Here is a 26408-nt window from a genome sequence, read left to right as displayed (position 1 = left end):
TGTCCACCATTGGCAAGGCACATCACTCTGGGTGAGTGCAGCTTCAGCAAGACTCAAGAAGGTTGACATCACCCAGGACACAGCTGCCCAAATGATTTGGCACCCCATCCACTACCTTCAACCTGCACCCTCTCTGCCCCGATGCTCAGTAACAGCTGTGTACCATCAACAAGGTCCACTGTAGTAACTCCCCTCAATAGTCTGTTCCAAAGTCATGACTGCTATCCTCTAGAAGGACAAGGGTAGTAGATGTGTGGGGACATTTGGTGCAACTCCAATTCCTGCACATCATCATAAAAGCAAATTACTGCGGATGCTGGAATTTGAAACCAAAAGAGAAAATGCTGGAAAATCTCAGCAGGTCTGGCAGCATCTTAAGGAGAGAAAAGAGCTGACGTTTCGAGTGTAACTGACCCTCTGCCAGACCTGCTGAGATTTTCCAGCATTTTCTCTTTTGGTTTCACATTCCAGCATCTGCAGTAATTTGCTTTTATCCAGTGTTTAACCCACTGCCACCTCTCTTATAGGAATGCCTACCCTGAAGAAGTACTCCTCCTTCTCTCCGACAGGATTTTCATTTGTATCTGCACCCCCCCCCCCCCCCCCCCCCCCCCCTTCACTGCTTTCCTTTTCTCTCTCGGTGTTAGACAAGGTATTTACTAAGACTCGCTTCCACAGCCATATTTCCTTCCTCAGTGAACTTTGACGAAGGGTCAGTTAGACTCGAAACGTCAGCTCTTTTCTCTCCTCACAGATGCTGCCAGACCTGCTGAGATTTTCCAGCATTTTCTCTTTTGGTCCCGCACATCATCCTGACTTGAAACCATGATAACTGCTCCATCAGAGCTCTTGGGTAAAAATTCTGGAGTTTCCTCCCTAACAACTGGCTCTACACTCTACAAACTGCAGTAGTTCAAGAAGACAACTCGCCAGTACTACCTTCAGGACATTTAGGGATGGACAGTAAATGCTGACCCAGCCAGCAACAACACATCCCATGAATGAATAAAAGAAATGGGAGACCAGCATTAGAACCCCTGACCTATTTGGTGTTTGATTTCGAAGCTCCTTGGATGCTGCCTGAACAGCTGTGCTCTTCCAACACCACTAATCCAGAAACTATTTGGTGTTTATATCAGGCTCTCCCTGGAAGATATATTCATCACCTTGGACCGTTCAGTGGCAACTTCTTTTCCTTCCTCATTCCAAACAATTGTCTGAAAGTATTTAAGCTATTTGTCCTTTAAAAGATTTACTAAAATCAGCTGCTGTACTGATTTGCAGGTTGTCTCAAAGTGATAGAAGAGCCTATTTTAAATTTATTTTTCAGATTGATGTCAGCATGCATTTCCACAAAGCCTGACCAATTTAAATTGGCAAGTTGTTTTAAAATGAGCGATGTATTTTAATCCCATGGCTGCTCTTAGGATGCTGTGCCGCTGTTGTGCAACGCACCCTCAGTCCTGTTGGCTCCCCAGACGTGTCGCATTATCTAAGGCATGGAGGGCAGTGAGGTAGAGAGAGCAATCAATAATGCATGCTTTGGTCCTGTCCTGGAATGTATTGGGCTGAGCATGTGACATTGAGCTCAGTGAGGTAGATATGTAGCAAGTTGGAACCATTTCAACCATAATCACTTCCAATAGCGTTCAGTCACCTGACTGGAATAACAGAGGTTAGATTAGTCACAATGTTATCGTTCGTGGTTGCCATTTCAAGGATTTTAGTTGGACAACGTGATGTGAAAACTGCCTTGACTACCACACACATCAGTGACTCATTACCTTAAAAAATGTAACAGCACTTTGTTTCCTTAAGGTGAAGAATGAAGGACTTGCATTTATATGGCACCCTCCATGGCCTCCATAAGAACTCTCCAGCCTTTTAATAATTTATTGAAATGTAGCCATTGATATTTGTATGAAATTCAGCAACCATCCTGTACGCAGCAAGCTCCCACAAACAGAAATGCAGTAAATTGTTCGGATAACCTGTTTCAGTTCAGTTGATTGAGGGTAAATAATTGACAGGACACCTAGGATAGCTTCCCTTTCCTTTGAAATGATACTGGGTGATCCATTACACTCACCTGGCAGGGTGGACAGGTCTCACTTTAATATTGTGTCCAAATAATGATACTCCTGACCGTGCAGCACTCCCTTGGTATCATATTATACTGTCACCCTACATTATTGTCCAACTCCTGGAGTGACACTTGAAGCCTCAACCTTCTGAAACCAAGCTGAGAGTGCCAACCACTGTGCCGTAGCTGGCCTGCAGAGTGGCATTACAATTGGCATTTGTGCAAAAACGCCAAGTTACTTTCTGCTCCCTGCACACAACATTCCATTTGAATATTGCAAAGATGTACTTCAGTTATGATTGTAACTAGAATGGCTGAGTTTGTGGGTGATTAAATCAGTGTCCACCAAGAGAAAGGCCTTTCATTATGAAAAGGGGACTTTTGTGTAGTCTAATCTAATTCAATAAAACTGATTCTTTCCATCCTTGATCACTTTATACACAGTACATTTGTTTTCCAGATCCAGATAATTATGGTATTTTCCAAAAAAGTGAAGATTTATGTACGTGTTGACCGGAAAACTGTTCTTTCTTCTGAACGAGATGCATCGCGTCCTTCGATTTCCAAGTACTATCTTGGCGGAGTGCCTGTCGAGAACCTCCCAGACAAGTAAGATTCAGAAGAGCAATGGAGTTGCCGATAAAATCCTAAAGGTGCAAGGAAATCCCAAATCAAAGGCTCCCCATGAGTATCTGTTGCCGGCAAGTCAACCAAGTAAAAATTGGCCATAATGGTTTCAGTGGAACCTAACACCAGAACCGATTAAGTAGTCAATTAAGAAATTGTACTTGACAGTCTTTGCTTGCCTTAGTGCAACCAAGGAGAGTAGCATAATGGTAATGTTCCTGGACTAGTAACCATGAGATCTGGTTTCCAGAGCCATGAGTTCAAATCTCATTACAGCAGCTGGGGGAGTTTAAATGCAATTACTAGTCATTCATAAAGATGGAATTAAATGTTAGTGTCATGAATAATGAATGTAGAGTTATTGGATAGTCACTTAAAAAAAATCCATCTGATTTCATTTTACCCTTGAGAAAATCTGGCATCAGTCTGACCTGTATGTGAATCCAGATCTCTCCATTCTTCTCTAATACAACCCAAGCAAGTCACTCCATTTCAAGGGTAACTAGGGATGGTCAATAAATCCTGGCATTGCCAGTGACGCTGGCATTCCAAGAAGGAATGTAAACAAAACTGAGGAGTGGAGTGCCTGCTGGCAAGCATTCCCTTGGAGCAAGGAGAAGGAAAGAGAACCTTTCCATGCCAGAGGGAGAGCAAGACATTTCAACCGCTCCCCAAAAGGAAACGGGAACTTGCAGAATCAATAGATTGTCCCTGGGATTGATTTTCCTTCTCGGGAGAAGCTCTTCTTCAGGCTTTGAGGCCAGTTTTCAGACAGAGTTAAAAATCACACAACACCAGGTTATAGTCCAACAGGTTTAATTGGAAGCACACTAGCTTTCACAGCCTGCTCCTTCATCAGGTGGTTGTCATCAGGAGTGGCACTCCGAAGGCTAGTGCTTCCAGTTAAACCTGTTGGACTATATCCTGGTGTTGTGTGATTTTTAACTTTGTACACCCCAGTCCAACACCAGCACCATCAAATCAGTTTTCAGACCAGGCTCCTTCCAGTCAAACAGTGGTTGTACCAAAGGGCAGAATTCATATAACCAAGAAGTTGGTTCTCCAGAGGATTGGAATATAAAAGCAGCAATATGCTTCTGAGACTTTATAAAGCTTTAGTTAGGCCCCATTGGAATATTCTGTCCAACTTTGGGCCCCACATCTCAGGAAGGACATACTGGCACTGGAGCATGTCCAGCGGCGATTCACATGGATAATCCCTGGAATGGTAGGCCTAACATATGATGAACGGCTGAGGATCCTGGGATTGTGTTCATTAGAGTTTAGAAGGTTGAGGGGAGATCAAATAGAAACTTACAATAGAATGCATAGCTTAGAAAGGGTGGATGCTGGGAAGTTGTTTCTGTTAGGTGGGGAGACTGAAACCCATGGGCACAGTCTAAACATTAGAAGGGGTCGATTTAGAACGGAATTGAGACATTTCTTTAGCCAGTGTATGTTGGGCCTGTGAAATTCATTGCCACAGAGTGCAGTGAAGGCCGGAATGTTGGGTGTCTGCAAGGCAGAGATTGATAAATTCTTGATCTCGCAAGGAATTAAAAGCTACGCGGAGAGTGCGGGTAAGTGAAATTGAAACGCCCATCAGCCATGATTAAATGGCAGAGTGGACTGGATGGGCCGAATGACTTTGCTTCCACTCATAGAGTCATAGTCATAGAAATGTACAGCACAGAAACAGATCCTTCGGTCTAACTCGTCCACGCACACCAGATATCCCAACCCAATCTAGTTTCACCTGCCAGCACCTGGCCCATATCCCTCCAAACTCTTCCTATTCATGTACCCATCCAGATGCCTTTTAAGTGTTGCTATTGTACCAGCCTCCACCACATCCTCTGGCAAACACATTCCATACACATACCACCCTCTGTGTGACAAAGTTGCCTCTTAGGTCTCTTTTATATCTTTTCCCTCTCACCCTAAACCTATGCCCTCTAGTTCTTGACTCCCCCACCCCAGGGAAAAGACTTTGTCTATTTACCCTATCCATGCCCCTCATGATTTTATAAACCTCTATAAGGTCACCCCTCAGCCTCCAATGCTCCAGGGAAAACAGCCCTAGCCTATTCAACCTCTCCCTAAAGGTCAAATCCTCCAACCCTGGCAACATCCTTGAAAATCATTTCTGAACCCTTCCAAGTTTCACAACATCCTTCTGAAAGGAAGGAGACCAGAATTGTATACAATATTCCAAAAGTGGCCTAACCAATGTCCTGTACAGTCGCAACATGACCTCCCAACTCCTATACTCAATACTCTGACCAATAAAGGAAAGCATACCAAATGTCATCTTCACTATCCTATCTACCTGCGACTTCACTTTCAAGGAGCTATGAACCTGCACTCCAAGGTCTCTTTGTTCAGCAACACTCCCTAGGACCTTACCATTAAATGTATAAGTACTGCTAAGATTTGCTTTCCCAAAATGAAGCACCTCACATTTATCTAGATTAAACTCCATCTGCCACTTCTCAGCCCATTGGCCCATCTGGTCCAGGTCCTGTTGTAATCTAAACCTTCTTCACTGTCCACTACACCTCTAGTTTTGGTGTCATCAGCAAACCTACTAACTATACCTCTTATGCTCACATCTAAATCATTTATATAAATGATTAAAAGTAGTGGACCCAGCACCGATCCTTGTGGCACTCCACTGGTCACAGGCCTCCAGTCTGCAAAACAACTGCAAAACAACAACTCCACTACCACCCTCTGTCTTCTACCTTTTGAGCCAGTTCTGTATCCAAATGGCTAGTTCTCCTGTAATCCATGAGATCTAACCTTGCTCACCAGTCTCCCATGGGGAGCCTTGTCGAACACCTTACTGAAGTCCAAATAGATCACATCTACCGCTCTGCCCTCATCAATCCTCTTTATTACTTCTTTAAAAAACTCAATCAAGTTTGTGAGACATGATTTCCCATGAACAAAGTCATGTTGACTATCCCTAATCATTCCTTGCCTTTTCAAATACATGTACATTCTGTCCCTCAGAATTCCCTCCAACAACTTGCCCACCACCGAAATCAGGCTCACTGGTCTATAGTTCCCTGGCTTGTCCTTACCACCCTTCTTAAACAGTGGCACCACGTTTGCCAACCTCCAGTCTTCCGGCACCTCACCTGTGACTATCGATGATACAAATATCTCAGTAAGAGGCCCAGCAATAACTTCTCTAACTTCCCACAGAGTTCTCGGGGACACCTGATCAGGTCCTGGGGATTTATCCACTTTTATGCATTTCAAGACATCCAGCACTTCCTCCTCTGTAATATGGACATTTTTCAAGATGTCACTATCTATTTCCCTACATTCTATATCTTCCATGTCCTTTTCCACAGTAAATACGATTGCAAAATACTTATTTAGCCCCATCTCCTGCAGCTCCACACAAAGGCCATCTTGCTGGTCTTTGAGGGGCCCTATTCTCTCCCTGGTTACCCTTTTGTCCTTTAATGTATTTGTAAAAACCCTTTGGATTCTCCTTAACTCTATTTGCCAAAGCTATCTCATGTCCCTTTTTTGCCCTCCTGATTTCCCTATTAAGTATACTCCTACTTCCTTTATTCTCTTCTAAGGATTCACTCGATTTATCCTGTCTATATCTGACATATGCTTCCTTCGTTTTCTTAACTAAATCCTCAATTTCTTTAGTCATCCAGCATTCCCTATACCTACCAGCCTTTTCTTTCACCCTGACAGGAATATACTTTCTCTGGACCTTCATTATCTCATTTCTGAAGGCTTCCCATTTTCCAGCTGTCCCTTTGCCTGCAAACATCTGTGCCAATCAGCTTTTGAAAATTCTTGCCAAATCAGCTTTTGAAAATTAGCCCTCCTCCAATTTAGAACTTCAACTTTTAGATCTGCTCTATCCTTTTCCATCATTATTTTAAAACTAATAGAATTATGGTCGCTGGCCCCAAAGTGCTCCCCCACTGACACCTCAGTCATCTGCCCTGCCTTATTTCCCAAGAGTAGGTCAAGTTTTGCACCTTCCTCTAGTAGGTACATCCGCATACTGAATTAGAAAATTTTCTTCTATACTCTTAACAAATTCCTCTCCATCCAAACCCTTAACACTATGGCAGTCACAGTCAATGTTTGGAAAGTTAAAATCCCCTACCATAACTACCCTATTATTCTTACAGATAACTGAGATATCCTTACAAATTTGGTTCTCAATTTCCCTCTGACTGTACAATCCCAATAAGGTGATCATCCCTTTCTTATTTCTCAGTTCCACCCAAATTTGTAAGGATGTATTTCTGGGAATATCCTCCCCAAGTATAGCTGTAATGCTCTCCCTTATCAAAAACACTACTCCCCCTCCTCACTTGCCTCCCTTTTGTCCTTCCTGTAGCATTGCTATCCTGGAACATTAAGCTGCCAGTCCTGCCCATCCCTGAGCCATGTTTCTGCAATTCCTATGATATCCCAGTCATGCCTTGAGTTCATCTGCCTTCCCTGTTAGATCCCTTGCATTGAAATAAATGCAGTTTAATTTATCAGTCCTGCCTTGCTTCTTTGTCTTATGCTATAAGTTCCCCCTATCTTTCCTTCACGCTATCTCCTGGGTGTAAATCATAGAATCCCCATAGTGTGGAAGCAGACCATTCTGTCCACTGAGTACACACCAACCCTCCAAACTGCATCCCACCCAGACCCAGCTCATGACCCTAACCCTGCATTTCACATGGCTCATCAAAGAACAATACAGTGTAAGATTAGGCCCCGCAGTCCTCCAAGCCTGCGCTGACACATATTGCCCTTCTATATTAAAACTAATCCACCTAACCTACTCATTCCTGGACATTATGATACAATTTAGCATGACCAATCCACCTAACCCCCACCTCTGTGGACTGTGGGGGGGAAACCAGACCATCCAGAGTAAACCCACCCAGACACTGGGAGAATGTGCAAACTCCCAACAGTTAGTAACCAAGGGCTGGAATGGCCCCAGAGTCCCTGGTGCGGTGAGGCAGCAGTGCAACCACTGAGCCACCTTGCTGCCCTGAAGGAGGATGTAGAGGATCTGCCCCAAGCTAATCCAGATCAAACTGGAGATGATCCAGTTTCTGGTGCAAATGGCAACATCTTACTATGGACACACCCCCCTGATCTCTGCCTTCCTGTAAACCAGAAACTTCAAGCAAATATCATCCACTATGAGTGAAAATGTGAGGCCCACCATGCATTCAGATGGATCATTATTGCAGGAACACAAACTGTTATACTCTAGGGACAGGAACGCCAACTATCGACTGGGTAGATGACATTCACCAAATTCTTAGACTTTTATAAGTTAATATGGCTACAGAAATGAGCTCACTTCAGTGGTCAGAACCCCATTTTTTCTCCCCTGTGGTGTATATATAAAATATGCACTGCAAGTTTTTAAAAAAAATTATGAAGTCTTTTTCCAAGGTGTGAAATGATACGGCCTGGTGCAGTTCTGATCCACACAGTTCAGCATTGGCTGAGGTTTGTTTTCTATTAAATGTTTCCTTAGTTGGACTATGTTTTTCTCTTGCAGTCTGAGGAGTCAGTTCCCGACGGGGGGCTCTATCAAAGGCTGTATGCGCAGCGTGAAGGCTCTGGACAAAAATTTAGATCTGAAACGTGAGAAGACCATTGGGATCAGTTATGGATGTTCTACAAACCTACTGGTGAGTCTTGCCTTTGAGATGCTCTTATTAAATGGCTTCAAACAAGAAATGGAACCACTTCAGAACATGTCCAATTGATTTTGTCACTGCTTAGTAACTGTTAGTTTAAAGACTTACTGATTTTCATTAGCAGATAAATAATTAGATGATGCAGTCCCACTTACCAGTGTTTACTTTTGCCTTGCTATCTATGGGTGCCTGTGTGTGTCTACAGTTGTTGGAAAACCTCAAGAAGCTGGACAAATCCCAGCCAGCCAGTGACTACCCCGTCAGTCTCCTGTTAGTCATTATGGAAATGGGTAATGGTGCCATTAAACAGGACTGACTCACTTAAAGTTTGTTCACTGATGATCTGATTCTATTTTACTCCAGATGTTGTTCCAGCTGTTGTTCAAACATTGACAAATGAGCTTAATTTCATTTGTTAGGTGAAATTCATTGTCCTTGACATCAAAACAGCATTTGACTCAGAGTAGGATCAAGGAGCATTGGTAGAATTGGTGTTGGTGGGAATTGGGTGAAGAAGAGAGGTCCTTTTCACAGGTTGGAGTCAACATCAAAGAAGTTTGGCTGTGAGGGTTAGAACTAATCATCTCAGCTCTAGGACATCTCTGCAGGAGTTCTTCAGGATAGTGTCCTAGGCCTAACCATCTTCAGGATTACAGGTACTTGCACAATAGACAACATTTTTCCAACTTTAACTCAAATTCCACCCTGCATGCAGCCTCCAGGATTACAGGTACTTGCACAATATACAACATTTTTCCAACCCCCCCCGTCCACCTAACCATCTTCAGCTGCTTCATTAATGACTTGCTGTTCATGAGAAGGTCAGAGGTGGGATGTTTGATGATGAGTGCATAATGATCAGCATAGTTCGTGACCCCTCAGATACTGAAAGAGTTCATGCTTATCTGCAGCAATACCAGGACTATAAACGATGGGTCGATTTGCCCCTCTGGTGTAAGCAAATGCTCGTTTCTAACAAGAAAAAAATTCAAAAGTCCTTTGCTGAACCCCTCACTTTGATGTTCAATGGTATTGCCGTCACTGAATCCTCTACCAGCCAAACCCTTGGATTGCCATTGATCAGGCATTTAATTAGAATTCCCATCTGTATACTGAAGCTACAAGAGTAGGTCCAAGGTTGCAAATGTTCTGGCAGGTAATGTGCAACCTTCCTCCCAAAAGCCTCTCTACTACCTACATAGCGCGAGACAATCAGGAATGTGAGGGAATGGAATACTCTCTATCTGCCTGACTGAAGTCACCTCTAACAAGGACAACAACCAATGGTCCACTTGGTCAACATTGCATCTACTCCTTAAGTATTTGCCCCCTCCATCAGTAGCACTTTGTGACAGCAGTACGTACATTCTACACTATGCTTCACAGTGACTCGCCAAACCTGAATCAAAACACTTCCAATGTTTTTACCTCTGTTGCCCAGAAGCACAGGTACATACCCACCTGTTGCCCTCAAATTGCACACCATCCTAACTTGCAACACTGCAATTGTTCCTTTACTGGCATTGGTCAAAGTCTTGGAGCTCCTTTCCTTACAGCCCTGTGATGGCCTCCTACGCCACAAAGAGGGCAGCAGTTGAAGAAGATAGCTCACTACTATCACCTTAACAGTAGTTCAGGATAGGCAGTACCTGCTGGCCTTGTCAGCAATGCCTGCATCCCAAGAATAAATAATAAACCCTCCTGACTGTTGATGAAGGAAACAAGTGCTGTCAGTTTTTTTAGAATGCTTTCGTAAGTTTAAGAATAGATTAACTTTCATACCAAGTTACAAAGCCTCCATATTTTATCACCATTTCATTGAGCATATTTTAATGCTGCCTGGTCAGGTACATTCATTCTAATATATGCTGTATTCAGCTTGGGAGTCCCAGTGAATCCAGCTAATGGATGATCACTTCAAGTATCAAGTTTGAATTCCTATTAAAGTACTGAATTATTTATTTTAAATTAGTTAATGCCATTGTTAATGAAGCACAGCAAGCACATTTGATACAAGTGCATTAAAAAATGATACAACGTTGTTTAAACAATTTCAAGTGTAATGTTTCTTGGGAAAAGAAAAATATCGCGCAATAAAAACATCAAGTTGAGTTTAGGTTTATGAGCTTAATACACAATACTAGCTGTTAGGAAAAAGAAATGATGTTTATGTAATAATATATCATTGTGTGTTTAAATCTATTAATCCATATTGTTGATTTTTAAGACTATCTCACAATTAGCTAAAGCCACCCAATTAAAACAAATCCTTGTAAGACTGACATGGAAGAGTTTTAGATACTATGTCCAACTTAAACAGTGCTTCTGTTTTATTGGGAGGGAAGGAAAATAAAAGCAGAAGTGCCACAAAAATTGTGGAAAGGCATTTATAATTATTGTACCTTGATACTTTCTTCCTTAGTCAAATATGTGCACCAACTGGATTAAGAATCTGTTGCTGATAGTTTTCCTGGCAGTGGTTTAACATTACTGCCCTCTGACTTCAATTGTATTTCATTTCAGGTGTCACGTTCTGCAGACTTCAAAGGCCAGGGATATCTGAGCCTGACCCCTCAGAATGTCCCAATGCTTCGCAACAATTTCATTTCAGGATTTGGCTTCCAGACCCAGCAGCGAAACGCCCTGATGTTTTACTACCCCTCACCGGTAAATGTGAACTGCTAATGAGAAGAACTAACATTAACTGTTTGTGTTGGTGGCACAAAGGGTGTAAAAAGTTAGAATCTTGAGGTCCCAATTTCTTAAAATTTGGGGCAGAGCAGGACTCCAACTTAACGACAAGACCAATTGCTGAACCTGCACCCTGCCCCTCCACTAAATCCAGGGATAAATGAGGCATGAAATCAGCAAATTTGGATATTTTGGCCAAGCTGGAATTTAAATGTCAAGAATTTGGCTGTAACATACTAACATGCAAAGCACACTTGGTACTAGTGTTTCCTTGAGTTTTCATGCTTGATATTTGCCTGAAGCCCTGGTAATACATTTCCAAGTTCATAAACTCAAGGAATTCAAAGCCCAAATATCCGTTGCCGACTTGTACCTGTTTTGTGTCTGAATTTGCAATGGTTTGGCTCAATTTTAGCAAAGCAATGAATAACGTTTAGTGACACCAACAGAAATTGCTGGAGAAACTTAGCAGCATGTGTGGAGAGAAAGCACAATTAATGTTTCAGGTCCAGTGACCCTCCTCCAGAACTAAACTAAAGTTATCTCTGCTGTCTCTATACGCATGCTGCCAGACCTACTCAATTTCTGTTTGTGTTCCATATTTTCAGCATCCACAGTTTGTTGTTTTTTTTTCATTTTAAGTTTGGTCTGTTTATTGATGGTGCAGATGCAATGAAGTAATTCATGTTCAGGAAGTATGGGCTTGATTTTGAGATTCAACTGGTCAGGCTGTGTGACACATCTAGATTAGAATGACCTTTAATGTGCCACCATGCATGGTTAAAATATATGAAAAGTAATAGAACTATTTACTCTCTGGTCCAGACACAAGATGGTTTAACAGATCCATTTGTTAGTGGAAGTGACAACGTATTTTTCCTTCTGGACTTATGGAAAATGGAAATTGAACACTGCTAAATTACAACAAAGTACCTTCGGAAATTTATTTTGGTCAAGTAATTTGGTCAAGTCCGGTTACGTGTTTCCTATTCATTCATGGGATGGAGGCATCACTGGTGGGGCCAGCAGTTCTTGCCTATTCTTAGTTGCCCTTGAGAAGATGGTGGAGAGCTATTGCCTTAAATCACAGCAGTCCATTATTGTGTCACCTTGACTAAAATGAAAGGAACTGTGAGAAATAACTCTCCAGCTTACAGCCCGTCCGTATTATTACACCATAATATTCGTGTCAAAGGTCTGTTTTATCTGTCTCGTTCATGAATGAATGTGTGAGAGAGATTTTAAAGAGATATAGTTTAAATTGTATAGTAATAAATTAGTAATGCTTTTTTGTTAGCAATTGTTAATGGATAAGTTTGATTATGATAAATAGTTATTTCCCTCTAAATTATGGAACCTAGTGTGAATTACATAATTCGTGACGAGCAGTCAGTTAGGCAAATTGTTAATTTAATTAAATAGTTACACCTTGGTGACAGCTTCTGTAACAGTGGAATTTGATTATTGGCACACTGTACTATATTAGGTCATAACATAAACAACTATAGTCAACCTCCTAGTGAACTTAACCATCTTTTTCTTTACTTTATTAGGAAGGAAACTGTCAAGTTTCTCTGAAGCAAGGATTAGTGACACTTAAGGCATTTAATACTGAAGTTAAAAGTCAAACTGAGTATACAGATGGGAGCCCACATTATGTCTCTTTTTCCATTACAAATGAACAGTAAGTTACTTGGCTTTCATGACTGTCAATACTTCTAAAGGTACGGAAGATAAGACAAATAAAAAGCAGAGGATTTCTAGAGATACATAACTTTGTGAAAAGGAAATTCTAATGTATTGTTATTTATCCATAGCAATAATTGAAAATATCCCTTTGTCCAGAAAAATTCAACAAGTTTTGGGCAAGTGTTGTTGCTGGGAGGGTCTTTCTAAATATCCTTTCAGGTGAAATATTTCACCTTGAAGTTTCTTGTCTTATTGCTGCAGTTTTTGTACTATTTAAGATGGGGGCATTACTGCTTAAGAATGGATCAAAGTCTGAACTGCTGTGATGACCTACACTTTACATTCACATTTCAGTTTGGATCTTTGGATTGTGATGCTGGAAGTTCCAAAGTTTCTTTCCAACATGTGGCTGACCAGGAAATTCTCTTGCTCATGCCGCGCGTCATTAGCATGTGTTGGAAGGATTTGTAGGTTGATAATCAGCCTGTTTACAGAAGAAATAGGAACAGGAGGTAGACAATTTGGTCCCTCAAGTTTGCCTGGGGTGTCTCTCCTCTTTCATGCCAGCTTCTCATCGCCACCAACTCCTCAATATCTCAAAACGTCCATCGACCTTCTCTTTAAAAACATACCGTTATCTAGCCTTCACACCTGTCTAGGGTAGAGAATTCCAGACAGGGGCTACACTCTGGGTGCAAAACAACCTTCACAACATAATTTTCAATGAATGACCCCATATATTTAAAAGCTATGTCCCTAGTTTGAGATGCCCCTCAAGTGAAAACATCTTCTCAAAATGTACCCTGTCAAGCCCCCTCAGAATTTTGTGTGTTTCTATAAGATCGTCCCTTATTCTTGTAAACTCTAATGAGTAAAGATCAAAACTCATTTGCTAATCTTGACAAGTCAAGAGTATCTTGACGAATCAGTTAGAGTGAGTCTCTTCTGAACTGCCTCCAGTGCCAGTGTCGTCATCCTTTCTTGAACAGAGGCATTCAGAGTTGTTTTTCGATTCACTGGAACCCCCGTGGAATCCTGGAGTGAGTTTTGAATATATCAACCAATGCCTCCACTATCTGCAACTACTTCCTTTAAAACCTTTGGGTACAGCCTGTCCGATCTTAGTGAGTCATCTGCCTTTAGTCCATTAGACCAATGCAAACTGCTATCTCACTATTGCCCGTTCTTAATTCAGAATTGCTTCCTCTGAAGGTCCTGAACATATTGTAGTTACCATCTTTTTGTATAACCATAGTATCTGTCACTTTTTTATATGCCTTGCCAACTTGCTTTCATAATCAATTTTCTCTTTCTTAGCTTTTTTAGTTGACCCCTGCTGGTTCTTGAGATAAAAAAATTACAGGCTGACCTTACAGAAGTTTATAAAATCATGAGGGGCATAGATAAGGTGAATAGCCAAGGTCTTTTCCCCAGGATAGCGGAGTCCAAAACGAGAGGGCAGAGGTTTAAGGTGAGAGGAGAAAGATTTAAAAGAAATCTAAAGGACAATTTTTTTCATGCAGAGGGTGGTATATGGAATGAGCTGCCAGAGAAAGTGGTGGACGCTGGGACAATTACAACATTTTAAAATGCATTTGGAATGGTATATGAGCAGGAAGGATTTAGAGGGATATGGGTCAAATGCTGGCACATGGGATTAGATTAATTTAGGATGTTTGGTCAGCATGAATGAGTTGGATCAAAGCGTCTGTTTCTATGCTGTACAGCTGTATGACTCGGGCCTGCCACTAGCTTTCACCACTTTATATGCCTTATATTTATTATTGAATGCTCTCCTTGATTGTTCTTGTCAACCATGGGTCATTCATCCTTCTCACTGGGTCCTTCTTTTTAAATGGAATAAATGTTTGCTGAGCACAATGAATTATTTGCTTAAATCTCTGCCACTGCTCATTCATTGAGTTTTTACCCTCAGTCTATTTTCATAGCCTGCTATAGGCAAAGTCTTTTCCCTAAGGTTGGGGAGTCCAGAACTAGAGGGCATAGGTTTAGGGTGAGAGGGGAAAGATATAAAAGAGACCTACGGGGCAACTTTTTCACACAGAGTAGTACGTGTATGGAATGAGCCGCCAGAGGAAGTGGTGGAGGCTGGTACAATTGCAACTTTTAAGAGGCATTTGGATGGGTATATGAATAGGAAGGGTTTGGAGGGATATGGGCTGGGCGCTGGCAGGTGGGACTAGATTGGGTTGGGATATCTGGTCGGCATGGGTTGGACCAAAGCGTCTGTTTCCATGCTGTACATCTCTATGACTCTGTAATTGTTTTTATTGAGGTTGAGACACTGGTTTGGGACCTGGGATCCTTCTGTGGAATTTGAAATTCTACCATTTATGATTGTTCCCCACAGAGGATCCTTAACTACAAGATCTCTTATTAATCCTTCCTCGTTATACATTATTAGATCTAAAATAGTCTGTTCCTGGATATGTTATGCAATGTACTGCTACAAGAAATGATCCCTGAAGCACCTTCTTCTTTATCCATCCCCATTTGAGTTGCCCTGTCAATATGCAGATTAAGGCAGAAGTGGGTACTGCAGATGCTGGAGTTTAGAGTCAAGATCAGAGTGGTACTGGAAAACCACAGCAGGTCAGGCAGCATCCAAGGAGCAGGAAAATTGATGTTTCGGGCAAAAGCCCTTCATGAGGAAGCCTGTTGAGGACTTTTGCCCAAAATGTTGATTTTCCTGCTCCTCGGATGCTGCCTGACCTGCTGTGGTTTTCCAGCACCACTTCAAAATATGCAGATTAAGACAATTGTAGTCTCCTCCTTCACACCTCCATCATTTCCCAATTTACACTTTGTCCTGCAGTGAGGCAACTCTTTGGGAGTCTTTGACAACTCCCATCTGTGACTTCTTTCCTTTGCTATTCTTTATTTTCACCCATACTGATACTGCATGATGATCCATTGAACTTGTCATTACCATTACCAGCACACTGATCAATTGCTTTATTAACAAAGCTACCTCATTTCCTTTTTGCCTCCTCTTTTCATATTTTGGATGCACCTTCCTTGGACAACCAGCAATGTCTGATTGAAGAGCAGAAATGCTATTCTCTATGCAACTGTATCCGCATGCAAATTTGTCCCTGTGCCATTGTCCCCTATAGCTTCAGGGTTGAGATTGCTAATTAGATAGTAAATTCAGTACACTTTAGTTCTGTAGGCCTGTGCTAATTAAATTGAACTGACATTCCCATTTTGCGAAGTTTCTTTACAGCTGGAATCAGCTCCATCCCAAAAGGCTAACCATTAACAAAACTAACTAGTTCTCCTTTTGCTTTATAGAGTTAATTGAAACATTTGTTAGATCTTTTTGAAATTAGTATCATTGAGTCTGGATCTAAAGTATTTTAACATAGAGCCTTTAAAGGAGTGCACTATTCTGATTTGATATAGAAATATGTTGGTACACATAACTAACATTCCATATCTTGTTGCCACATATCAGATACATGAACTGGCCAGTTCCCTCCTTAGAGACTATAATAGCTGTTTCCTGTTAAACTTTCCTTTTAAGTCTCCCTTTTAGTGCCATCAGATACCAGAAAGTTAATCCTGGTCAGATTCAAAGCTAGATCACTAGGTGATTGCAATCAGCAATTTGGGTTTAATCTTTTCTTGGAATGTTTCAGTGAAAGAACTACTATTGTACGTTTGACAACCTCAGAACATCCTCTATTACTTTGCATTTGGTGAAATACTTCTCTGAAGTTGCAGTCAGGACTCAGCATTTTGCTTTCCTCTCTAAGGCTTAAAATGACCATTGATGACCAGGAAAAGCAGGAATCAAAATTAGCGAAGAGAAAGCGACGCCAATCTGGAGAGATTGAGAAGGGGCAGATCTATTTTGGTGGTGTACCAGGGGCTGATCTCGGTGCTAACCTAACAGGTTGTATCAGCAATGTTTTCATTTATCGGTGAGTTATGAGAACCTACAAGATTCACAGAAACAGTGCTCCGTTTTTGAAGCTGTGTAATAAGACTCGGTTGATTGTTGCAATAAATAATTGGAATTTGGATGCAGAAGAACTCAAATATTCTTCTGAAAATACTGAACTGTTGAATCTTACATTTACAAATGTTCATAAACCTGCTGTTCATAATGGTTACTGTGATAGAATACCTTTTGAAATATTGTCCTTGATTTGCTTAGATGTTTTGTGGGGTTGATTTTAAAACCATTCTAAGTTTTAAAGCTGCAGAGCTTAGACTGAGTGCTAAGTAATCTCACCACCTGAAGACAGTCTTTACTTAAATGTGACTCATTGAGTAGCAGATTTAAAACGAGATGAGGACAAATTACTTCTCTCAAAGGGTCATGAATCTATGGAATACTCTAAGACAGAGTGTGATGGAAGCTGGGATATTGAGTAAATTTAAGGAGGTTTTTAATTAATGATGGGTTGAAAGATTATAGGGAGCGGCAGAGAAATGGAGTTGAGGTTGAAATGAAATCAGCCATCAAAGAGCAAACTCAAGAGGCTGAATTGCCAATCATCGTGATACGAACATTTCAATTTAGTTTTGGTGGAAGCAGATCAAAAGTAACTTTGATAAAGGAAATTGGGTAAATACCTGAAAGGAAACATTTTCAAGGATATATGGAAAATGGTACTATTATATAGTGCTTTCAAAAAGCCAGTACAGGTATTGTTGGTCCAATGTTCAGCTGTACTACTCATTCAATCTTTTCACTGATATTCTACAGTGCGTATGCAATCAATTAATGCTTTGAGTGCATTTCTCATTTATTTTCTCCTACAGCAAGGACTCAGATGAGCAATCAGTTGTAGATCTCCAGAAGCATAAGGTAATGGTTGGGGCAGAGTTAAATAGTTGCCCCAGTGAAAAGCCACCCCAGCAGATCCGATCGCACAAGAGGGAGAGATCCAGACAGGTAACTGAAACTTGAGTCAAACGCTTGCATGTCACTATCTCAGTCCATTAAGTTACAAGCATTCCCAGGTGTAAATTCTGAGGTCTGTGGGGTTAGATATCATTTGAATGTTGTACCTCAAGGTTCAATGATGTTTGATTCAATTTCATGCATGTGAGTTGCAACCAATAGCCCTTGGGGAAATGCATACATTTTGTGTATTTTTTCTTTGTACAGCTATTTAACAAATAATGTTTCTTCCTTCATATCTGTGAGCACCTAGTGTTTAACGCCACAATTTTCCATCTGATTTGAACCTTGAAGGCAATAACCAAGCTTGAGAGTGAACAGCAACTTTCTGCAAGTTGCCAGTTGCCAAAGATGCCAGCAGCCAGTGATGCTCACTATTTCAGGGGCTCCCATCTCAGCCGTCTGGAGTATGACAATATCCCAGATTCATTTCACATGAGGTAAGGTCCTCCAGAGGTCACTGTTCTTCTTATCAAGTGACTTTAGCCATTCGGTTGAAACTGTCACATTTCTTTTCATTTGTTTCTTTTTTGCATTATTTATGAGATATAGAATCACTTCTAAGATAGTAGAGTTCTGAGTTGGTGGATGAATTAATAGGGGGATTTTTGAGTGATTGACGAGTGAGTGCAAAGTGGAGAAAGAATGGGTGCTGGCCAATTGACATTCTTCTAGAGGAGCATTTGATCAAGTGTGGCATCAAGGAGGCATTGAGGTCAGTAGGAATGAGGCTGAACATTTTCCACTGGCTGGAGACAAACAAAGCACAAAGGTTGTTGGAGGCCACTCAGGTCAGGTCCAGGAAGTTGCAGGAGCATGGCAGTGCCTTAAGTCCAACCTCTGAGTTCCCCCAACCTCTCAAAAATCCTGGGAAATACTATTGATCAGAAATGTAATTGAATCACCCACATATAGCAGCAAAAACAAGTCAAATGCTGGGAATTTTGAGGCAAATAACTCATCTGATGCCTGAAAGCCTGTTCGCCATTCACACCAGGTGGGAGTTTGAATGAGTACTCCCTGCTTACTTGGATGTAACAACACAAAGCTCAAGTTTCCAGAAAAAAAGCATTTCACTTTATTGGCACACCATCCCACAGATTCCCTATCTCCACTACAGGAATATAGTGGCAGTGTGTACCATCACTGGAAAAAGCACAGCAGGTCAGGCAGCATTGAAAGACTCAGAGAGTCGATGTTTCGGCCAGGACCCTGAAGAAGTGTTATGTCTGAAACATCAAGTCTCTTGCTCCTCAGATGCTGCCTGATCTGCTGTGCTTTGTCCAGTGCCACACTTTACCAACTCTGACTATTCAGCATCTGCAGTCCTCACTTTCTCCTAGTGTGTACCATTTTCAGGATACACTACAGTTCGTCACCATTGGTTCTTCAACAGCATCTTCCCAATTCACAATCTTTAGAATAACAAGTGTAAGAGATGCAGGGGGCCATTGCCATCTGTAACTTTCCTTCAATGCACACATCATCCTGGCTTGGAAATGTATTGCTATTCTTTGGTCAACACCCTGGAGCTCATTCCATACACCACAAGGACTGTACACTGTGGGTGGCATGATGGTTCAGTGGTGAGCATTGCTGTTTCATAGTCACTCAATGCTGGCACTATCTGTTTGGAGGTTGCACATTCTCCCAGTGCCTGTGTAGATTTCCAGTATATCTCCAGTTTCCTCCCACAGTCCAAAGATGTGCAGGCTAGGTGGATTAGCTATGGTAACAAGGGATAGGGTCAGAAGCTGGGTGTGGGTGAGATGCTGTATGGGGAATGGGGGAAGCAGATTCACTAACACCTTGTTACTGAAAAAGTACTGAATCATGAATTTTTGAGTTGTGTAACTGATGAAGATGAAAGTAAACTTTGTATGAAAGCTTGAGCAATTCCTTACATAGAGTCACGGATATAGAAAAATACCATATTGTAACACAGGAGAACCTTTATTATAATTTTAATGTATATTTGTGGAAACTAGGGGACTTCAAGCTGTTTTCTTTATGTTGCTTCTCCAGGTCTAGATTTTCTTTGGATGTTCTCTGTAATTCATCCCATGGGATGCTTTTCTATGTATCCAATGAACTGGAAACTTCCTTCATGGCTCTCTTGGTTTCCAAAGGCCGTTTTGTCTTTCTCTTTGATATCAAAGGGAAAAAGTTGAGAATTCCAAGTAAGGAAAAGTGTACTGATGGAAAGTGGCACACAGTAAGTAATGCAAACTTGGAGTGTAAGACCTTGAAATGATTTCTAGTTTTCTATCCATTGCACATTAGAGTGACCTCAGACTACAATTGCTTCAATGTTCCAATTAGATTTTATCATACAAGAGCACAATAAGTACAGGATTGGACCACTGGGCTTGGGCTCCAATCTATTTTTTTCTGCCTGCTGCCCATATCACCAAAGGTCTGCCTAATCCAGCCTTAAATGTATTCAATGAAGCAGCACAATCCTCTGTTGCAGAGAATCCTAAAGATTCACACCCTTTGAGTGAAGAAATTTCTCCTTGTCTCAGTGCTAAAAAGTTGATTACTTACTTTGAGGCAGTTTCCCTGTTTTATTTGTTTCCATTGGTCAGGGAATCTATCTCTTGGCATCTGCCAAATCAAGTCACCTTCAGAATCCTGTATGCTTCAATGAGCTCAGCATTCACTCATCTAAACACCATAGAAAGGATCGGAAACTTCATTACACTGTCACACTGTTATTTGTATTATGAATTAAAGAAATTCTAAACAATCTTTCAGATTTGAGATTAAAAGTATTTGGGAATACAAACTTGTTTATGGGATTCCTTAGGGTATATATAACATGCTGTATAAGGATATCATAGTCTTGTTTCAGGTCAAGTATTTTAAACTGATGCAGCACTTTGGTATATTGGTGATTAACAGCATGAGGCTCTAATCAAGAAAGATTGTACCTTCACTGCAGTTTATCTTAAATGTTTAAGAAAAAAATGTTGTAACTGATTGTGATTAGAAATTTCAATGACAAGCTATTTTATTTAAACACCTGCTTTTAGTGGAAACTACAGATCTTTTGTAAATTGTGAATAAAGTTTAAACATTGATACTGAAATCATATCTACACAACTGCAGTGTAGTAAGATGCAAACACAGTCCATAGTTTCCAATTTGATAGGTATCATAACAGACCACTATCAGAAGACTAAGTTCTATCCACTGAAATATCATGATGGCTGATAACCTTCAGGCTCCACAAAGCTTCTCCAACAGTGGATGAAGCATGCATTTGAGTTCCTCATAGACAGAGATGGCTTTGTATTGGGGAATAACCGACAAAAGGAAGAAAGATAGCTTTGAAGAAAGAATGGTAGGGCAATTTACAATGTAAACGAATCTTAAGATGATTAGAGACCCAAATAAAATGCTTGGATTTGAGCTGCAACATTTGGCTTTTTTTTTGGACGGACTCATACATGAAGCAGTAATGCTTGAAGGACAGACAGAAAGTGCATACACGCTGGAAGGTGGACATGTACTTCCAGCCACACTGGTTAAGGAACAGGGTCATCATGCAGTGCTGTCTATGCTCAGGAAGAACCAGACTGCAGCCAGCAAATATAGGGTACTTTTACCTGGATGTCCCACCTGCCAGCACCTGGCCCATATCCCTCCAAACCCTTCCTATTCATATACCCATCCAAATACTTCTTAAAAGTTGCAATTGCACCAGCCTCCACCACTTCCTCTGGCAGCTCATTCCATACACATACCACCCTGTAGGTCTCTTTTACATCTTTCCCCTCTCACCCTAAACCTATGTCCTCTAGTTGTGGACTCCCTGACCCCAGGAAAAAGACTTTGCCTATTTACTCTATCGATGCCCCTTATGAGTTTGTGAACCTCTATAAGGTCACCCCTCAGCCTCCGATACTCCAGGGAAAACAGCCCCAGCCTGTTCAGCCTCTCTCTATAGCTCAAATCCTCCAACCCCGGCAACATCCTTGTAAATCTTTTCTGAACTCTTTCAAGTTTCACAACATCTTTCCGATAGGAAGGAGACCAGAAATGCATGCAATATTCCAGAAGTGGCCTAACCCACGTCCTGTACAGCTGCAACATGACCTCCCAACTCCTGTACTCAATACATAGATTTGTTTTTCATTGCATTAGAATTTGGTCGCAGTGATGAATTGTATCATTTCTAGGTATTTTTCAGTAGAGACAGAAATCAAGGGCAGTTGGTGATAGATGGTCTCCGAGTGCAAAGCAGCACAATTTTGGTCACAGCTTCGTTAGATGTCAGAGCTCCATTCTATGTGGGTGCAGTACCAAAAGGAAAAGCAAGAAGGATTGCTCAGGTAAATAAAATATTGTCTAACTTGATTGCAGATATATTTGTAATCCTTTGAGCATGATGCAGAAGGTACAGACAGGCCAAAGGCTGGTGTGACTGGAAGCAAATTTGAAATTGGAACAGGATAGTAGATCTTACCACATGATGTTCTTCTGTTTTGTATCTGATTCTTCTTAAACTTTGATGGAATAGATGAAAACACATCTTTTTGTGTCACACCATGCCTCTATTATCTGTTGATTACTTGTCTAATTGTTCCACCATCCCAAAATCCTTAAATAAACACAACGTAGATGTGGTGATTAGTTTTGATCATTGATTAAATTTAAAGCCCGTTTTTATTTCTACAGGGAATTCCTGCTGCCAAGTTCAGTGGTTGTATCCGAAAATTCCAACTAGATGGAAAGGTTATGGATCCTCCTTCACGTGCTTATGATGTGGCACCATGTTTTGAGCGAAATTTGGAAACAGGAACATTTTTCTCAGTTGCGGATGGCTATTTAATTATAGGTAGTTAAAAACCTAATTTGCATCTCAAGTAGCTGGCTAATATGAAGTAATGATTTTGTTTTAACAAACTAAAATGATCCAGTCTTCTACTTGAATTACTGTTTCATTTTGTCTTCTTGCTTTGATTAACCATTGCTTCAGTTCTCATTATAACCTGTATCTGAATTCTCACTCTCCCCTCAGTCTATTTTCTGCCATTCAGGGTTGTAAAGTCTTTTATATCATGCTGAATTCACAGTTATTCATGTCTGATGGACAGTGTCAGTTATAACAACATAGTTAATGTATGTTTGCCCTCTGACTATATCTTAATTCCTCTGAAGAGCTTATGCCATGTTCCAGCAAGATTCACTAATCGGGAGGGGGAACCAATCTTCCATATGTACTGATACATACTTTCAGTTCTAATTGTCTGTTGACATTATTTTCTTTCAGACGAGTCTTTTATTGTTGGTAAAGATTATGAGCTGATGCTTGAAGTACGGCCCAGGAGTTTGTCAGGTGTACTTTGCCATGTTGGGAGAAAACGAAGTCTTTACTTAAGTTTGTATGTTGAAAATGGAAAGGTAACTTTTTTTCTTTCATTCTGAGGCTGGGAGTAATTCTTTAAACAAAAGTTCACTGTTCAGAACAATCCAAGCACATCAACAAAATTTAAAGTACAGGTGTAGAAGATGAAGTTTTACTTAGCTCAATTATGATGCTCTAGGAAGAGTAAATCTGGAAATGTAACCCATCATATTCAAATAAAATGAAATTGCTTTCATGAACAGTGAATTGCTGAATTATCTCACTCATCATCATCACAGACAAGACAGAATGATGCCATAGACTTTAAATAACTTGATGCGGTATTCTAACAATTGTATGAATGATACTTGTGGCACACATTTTTATTGATTTATGAAAAATGTTCATACTTACTTTTGATACTTGCAAAGACACAGTCTGCTAAGGGTTCAGAGTATTTTACACAGAATTGAAAGTGAGGAGAAACCACTACCAAGATTTTATAGATCCTTTGAAAATCATAAAATGGTTACAGCACAGAGCATTCAGCCATCGTGTTTATGCTTGTTTTATGAAAGTCTGATTCCTACCCTTATCACACTGGTTCTTTTCCAATAACATGCTGTTTCTTTAAAAGATCAATTGAATCTGCCTCCACAACAATGCACTCCAGATCCTAACCACAAGTTACAAGAAAACTTATGTCACCTTTTGGTTCTTTTGCCATTCACCTTAAGTTTACGTTCATGTCTCTTGTACCATTGGGAACAGTTTCCAACACTTACTCTGTCGAGACCCTTCATAGTTTGGAAAATGTCTATCAAAATTCCCCTCCACTTTCTCTTCTATAAAGAGAACATTCCAGCTTCTCCAATCTAGCCACAAATCTCTCATCCCATTCTCATTAATCATTTTTGCACCCTCTCGAATGATTACATCCTTCTTCAACTGAGCATCTTCAAACACTGAGTGAAGTAGTTTACATGGAGCTGGGAAGAATTTAGTAAGTGAACTAACAAAATGTTTTTGAAGAATGTGAGAGATGTAGCATTATCATGACCAATATCTTCCTAAACCCAGGACATGAATGGAATAGAGAGGGTGAGAGGCTTTCTGCAGGAATTTATTATAGCTAATTCTGGCAAACACTGGCTTTGCAGGCACTGTGTTGCTTCTCTCTGTTACCCAAGAGTTTAACTCTGTTCATTTAAGGATTAAAAGTTGTACAGTCGAAGACTAAGCTTCTCTTTGTGATCAAGTGTTGTGCCAAACGTGCTGAATGAAGTGTATGTTATGTGCTGGGTTTCTATTGTTCTGCAGTAACTTTGTATTTTTTTTTAAGGTTATAGTGCAGTTAAATAATGGAGCTGGGGAATTCTCTGTGTCAGTCATTCCACAACAGTCTCTCTGTGATGGACAGTGGCATCATATTGCAGGTAAGCATTAAGTGCAGATGTAAGCACAGGCTGGTCATCAGATGGGCAGGGAGTATTACATTCTGATGGAGTTAGTCCAGTGCTCAGACTGTTCCATTCTATCTCTTGTAATTTCTATAGGATGACAACCTTCATACTGGGCCCCAAATACATTGTCAGAACATTTCTTGAGGTTTGTAGAGCAGTAGGAAGATGGACCACTTCCGCCCCTTTGCAAGTGAAGCATAAGAAAAACATAATCCCTGACTTTTGAGGAGTTATGTATTTAGTTAACTGCTAGTTGTGGGTTGGATTCAGACTTTGATCAGAGATGTAGTAATGGTTTGCCAACCGACTCTATACTGTGAATTTATTTTAATGTATCTAAGGGTGTATTTGTATTAATCAGATTTGTTTCCTTTCTATAACTAGTTATTAAAAGGAAGAATGTGATACAACTTGATGTGGACACTGACAGTAAGCACACAGTAGGGCCATTACACAGTCCTCGTACCAATTCCAAAGAAATACTGTATCTGGGAGGTGTACCAGGTGAACAATTACTAAATTTTTATTTACAGTTGCATGTCTTAGTAGTGAAGTATCTTTGTATTATATGAGGAATTCCCTGAAGCCAGTTTGCTAGCTTAGGGAATGAGATATCAAAGCTTTGAAACAATTATATTCACTGAGAACTGTACTATAAGATATTTATGTAACTCCTGTGAAGGCCAGATGCAGGTCAGTTGCAATATAGTGGTGAAATAGCCCAGCACTTACCTTTTGTAGACCTTGATTGAAAGTATTTAAAGCAGAGTATACACAAAGTGCATAACTTCATTATATTCCATGTGCCTGTTCCAGGCTAAACTGATTATTTCTAAATATAGTTAAGGCAGATATAACCCAGTCAGGTTAATAGTAAACAATATAAAGATTTTTGAAGCACTTGCACTTACACATGTACTTAAATGTCTTATTCTCTTTTATTCCAGAGACAGTGCAAATGTCAATGTTGTCTTCGATACGTTACTCATTTGTTGGCTGTATAAAGAACGTATTAATTAATCAGAAGCCTGTACAATTGAATCGACCAGGATCCATCTATGGTGGTGTTAGCACCAGTGGTTGTCCACTATTGTAAATAGAAAAAAGTCAAAGAACACTTTACCAGGGCTGTTGATTTTTGATCCACTTCTGCACTTAAATATTTGTACTGTATTTCAGAATCTTGCTGTGGTTTTTATAAATTTAAGCTATTTTAATGGACTTTTTATTTGGTATTTTGGGAGGAAAGATTTATCCTGTGACACTGGTTTTACATTATATTGTAATTAAGATCCCTAATTCACATTTGTAGCACTGATTGTGCAAAACACTGGTACAAGATTTGAATGAAAATAAAACTTGTATTGATTCTTACGTGTTTCTTCTCCATTGATCCAGTGTAGTGTTAATTGTGACTTTTTATTATACAAGTTAAGAGAGAGAAAACAAATTTCCAGCGGCTTCATGCTTAACCCAGTGGAAACTTTTAAAAAGCAGCAGCTGAATGACTATTTAGAAAGTTTTTCTCTTTGGAAGCACTTGCTAAAATTACAGATTTAATCACATTAATTAGTGCTTTAAAGCACTGGAACTCCAAACACATTGCTGCATCTGCTAACATGTTGAAGTTGCATACAAGTTAATATTAGTATTTTCACTAATTAACTCCTGAAAGCAATTATTGAAATTTGACAGTTACAGGACAAAACAAATTAATATACCAGAATAATGGTGAACTGCTGTTGAGATGCACATCTTTTTTATTAAGGAAAATTAAAACCCAAGTATAAAAGGAAAATGTGGAACTCCAGTAAAACACCACCTTCCTCTGGTTGGGGATGTATTGTGCACTAAAAATTGAATT

At 40.4% G+C, this 26408-nt stretch overlaps 1 protein-coding gene across 1 annotated transcript in view; it reads left to right on the top strand.

The window, feature by feature from the left end:
- Positions 1-25918, top strand: part of lama5 (laminin, alpha 5) — a 296784-nt gene extending 270866 nt beyond the window's left edge. The window contains exons 68-81 of the mRNA XM_072556417.1: positions 2544-2692; positions 8271-8403; positions 10936-11079; positions 12657-12787; positions 16572-16739; positions 17587-17719; positions 18023-18168; positions 19754-19943; positions 21913-22065; positions 22412-22571; positions 23007-23137; positions 24424-24517; positions 24929-25048; positions 25492-25918. Coding sequence (XP_072412518.1) covers positions 2544-2692; positions 8271-8403; positions 10936-11079; positions 12657-12787; positions 16572-16739; positions 17587-17719; positions 18023-18168; positions 19754-19943; positions 21913-22065; positions 22412-22571; positions 23007-23137; positions 24424-24517; positions 24929-25048; positions 25492-25640 — 2001 coding nt within the window. The 3' untranslated portion in view covers positions 25641-25918. The remainder of the gene's footprint in view (positions 1-2543; positions 2693-8270; positions 8404-10935; positions 11080-12656; positions 12788-16571; positions 16740-17586; positions 17720-18022; positions 18169-19753; positions 19944-21912; positions 22066-22411; positions 22572-23006; positions 23138-24423; positions 24518-24928; positions 25049-25491) is intronic.
- The last annotated feature ends 490 nt before the right edge of the window (positions 25919-26408 follow it).

The sequence above is a fragment of the Chiloscyllium punctatum genome, chromosome 37, assembly GCF_047496795.1.
Source record: "Chiloscyllium punctatum isolate Juve2018m chromosome 37, sChiPun1.3, whole genome shotgun sequence".
Classification (NCBI taxonomy): Eukaryota; Metazoa; Chordata; class Chondrichthyes; order Orectolobiformes; family Hemiscylliidae; genus Chiloscyllium; species Chiloscyllium punctatum.
This window is presented reverse-complemented; position numbering and strand designations above follow the sequence as displayed.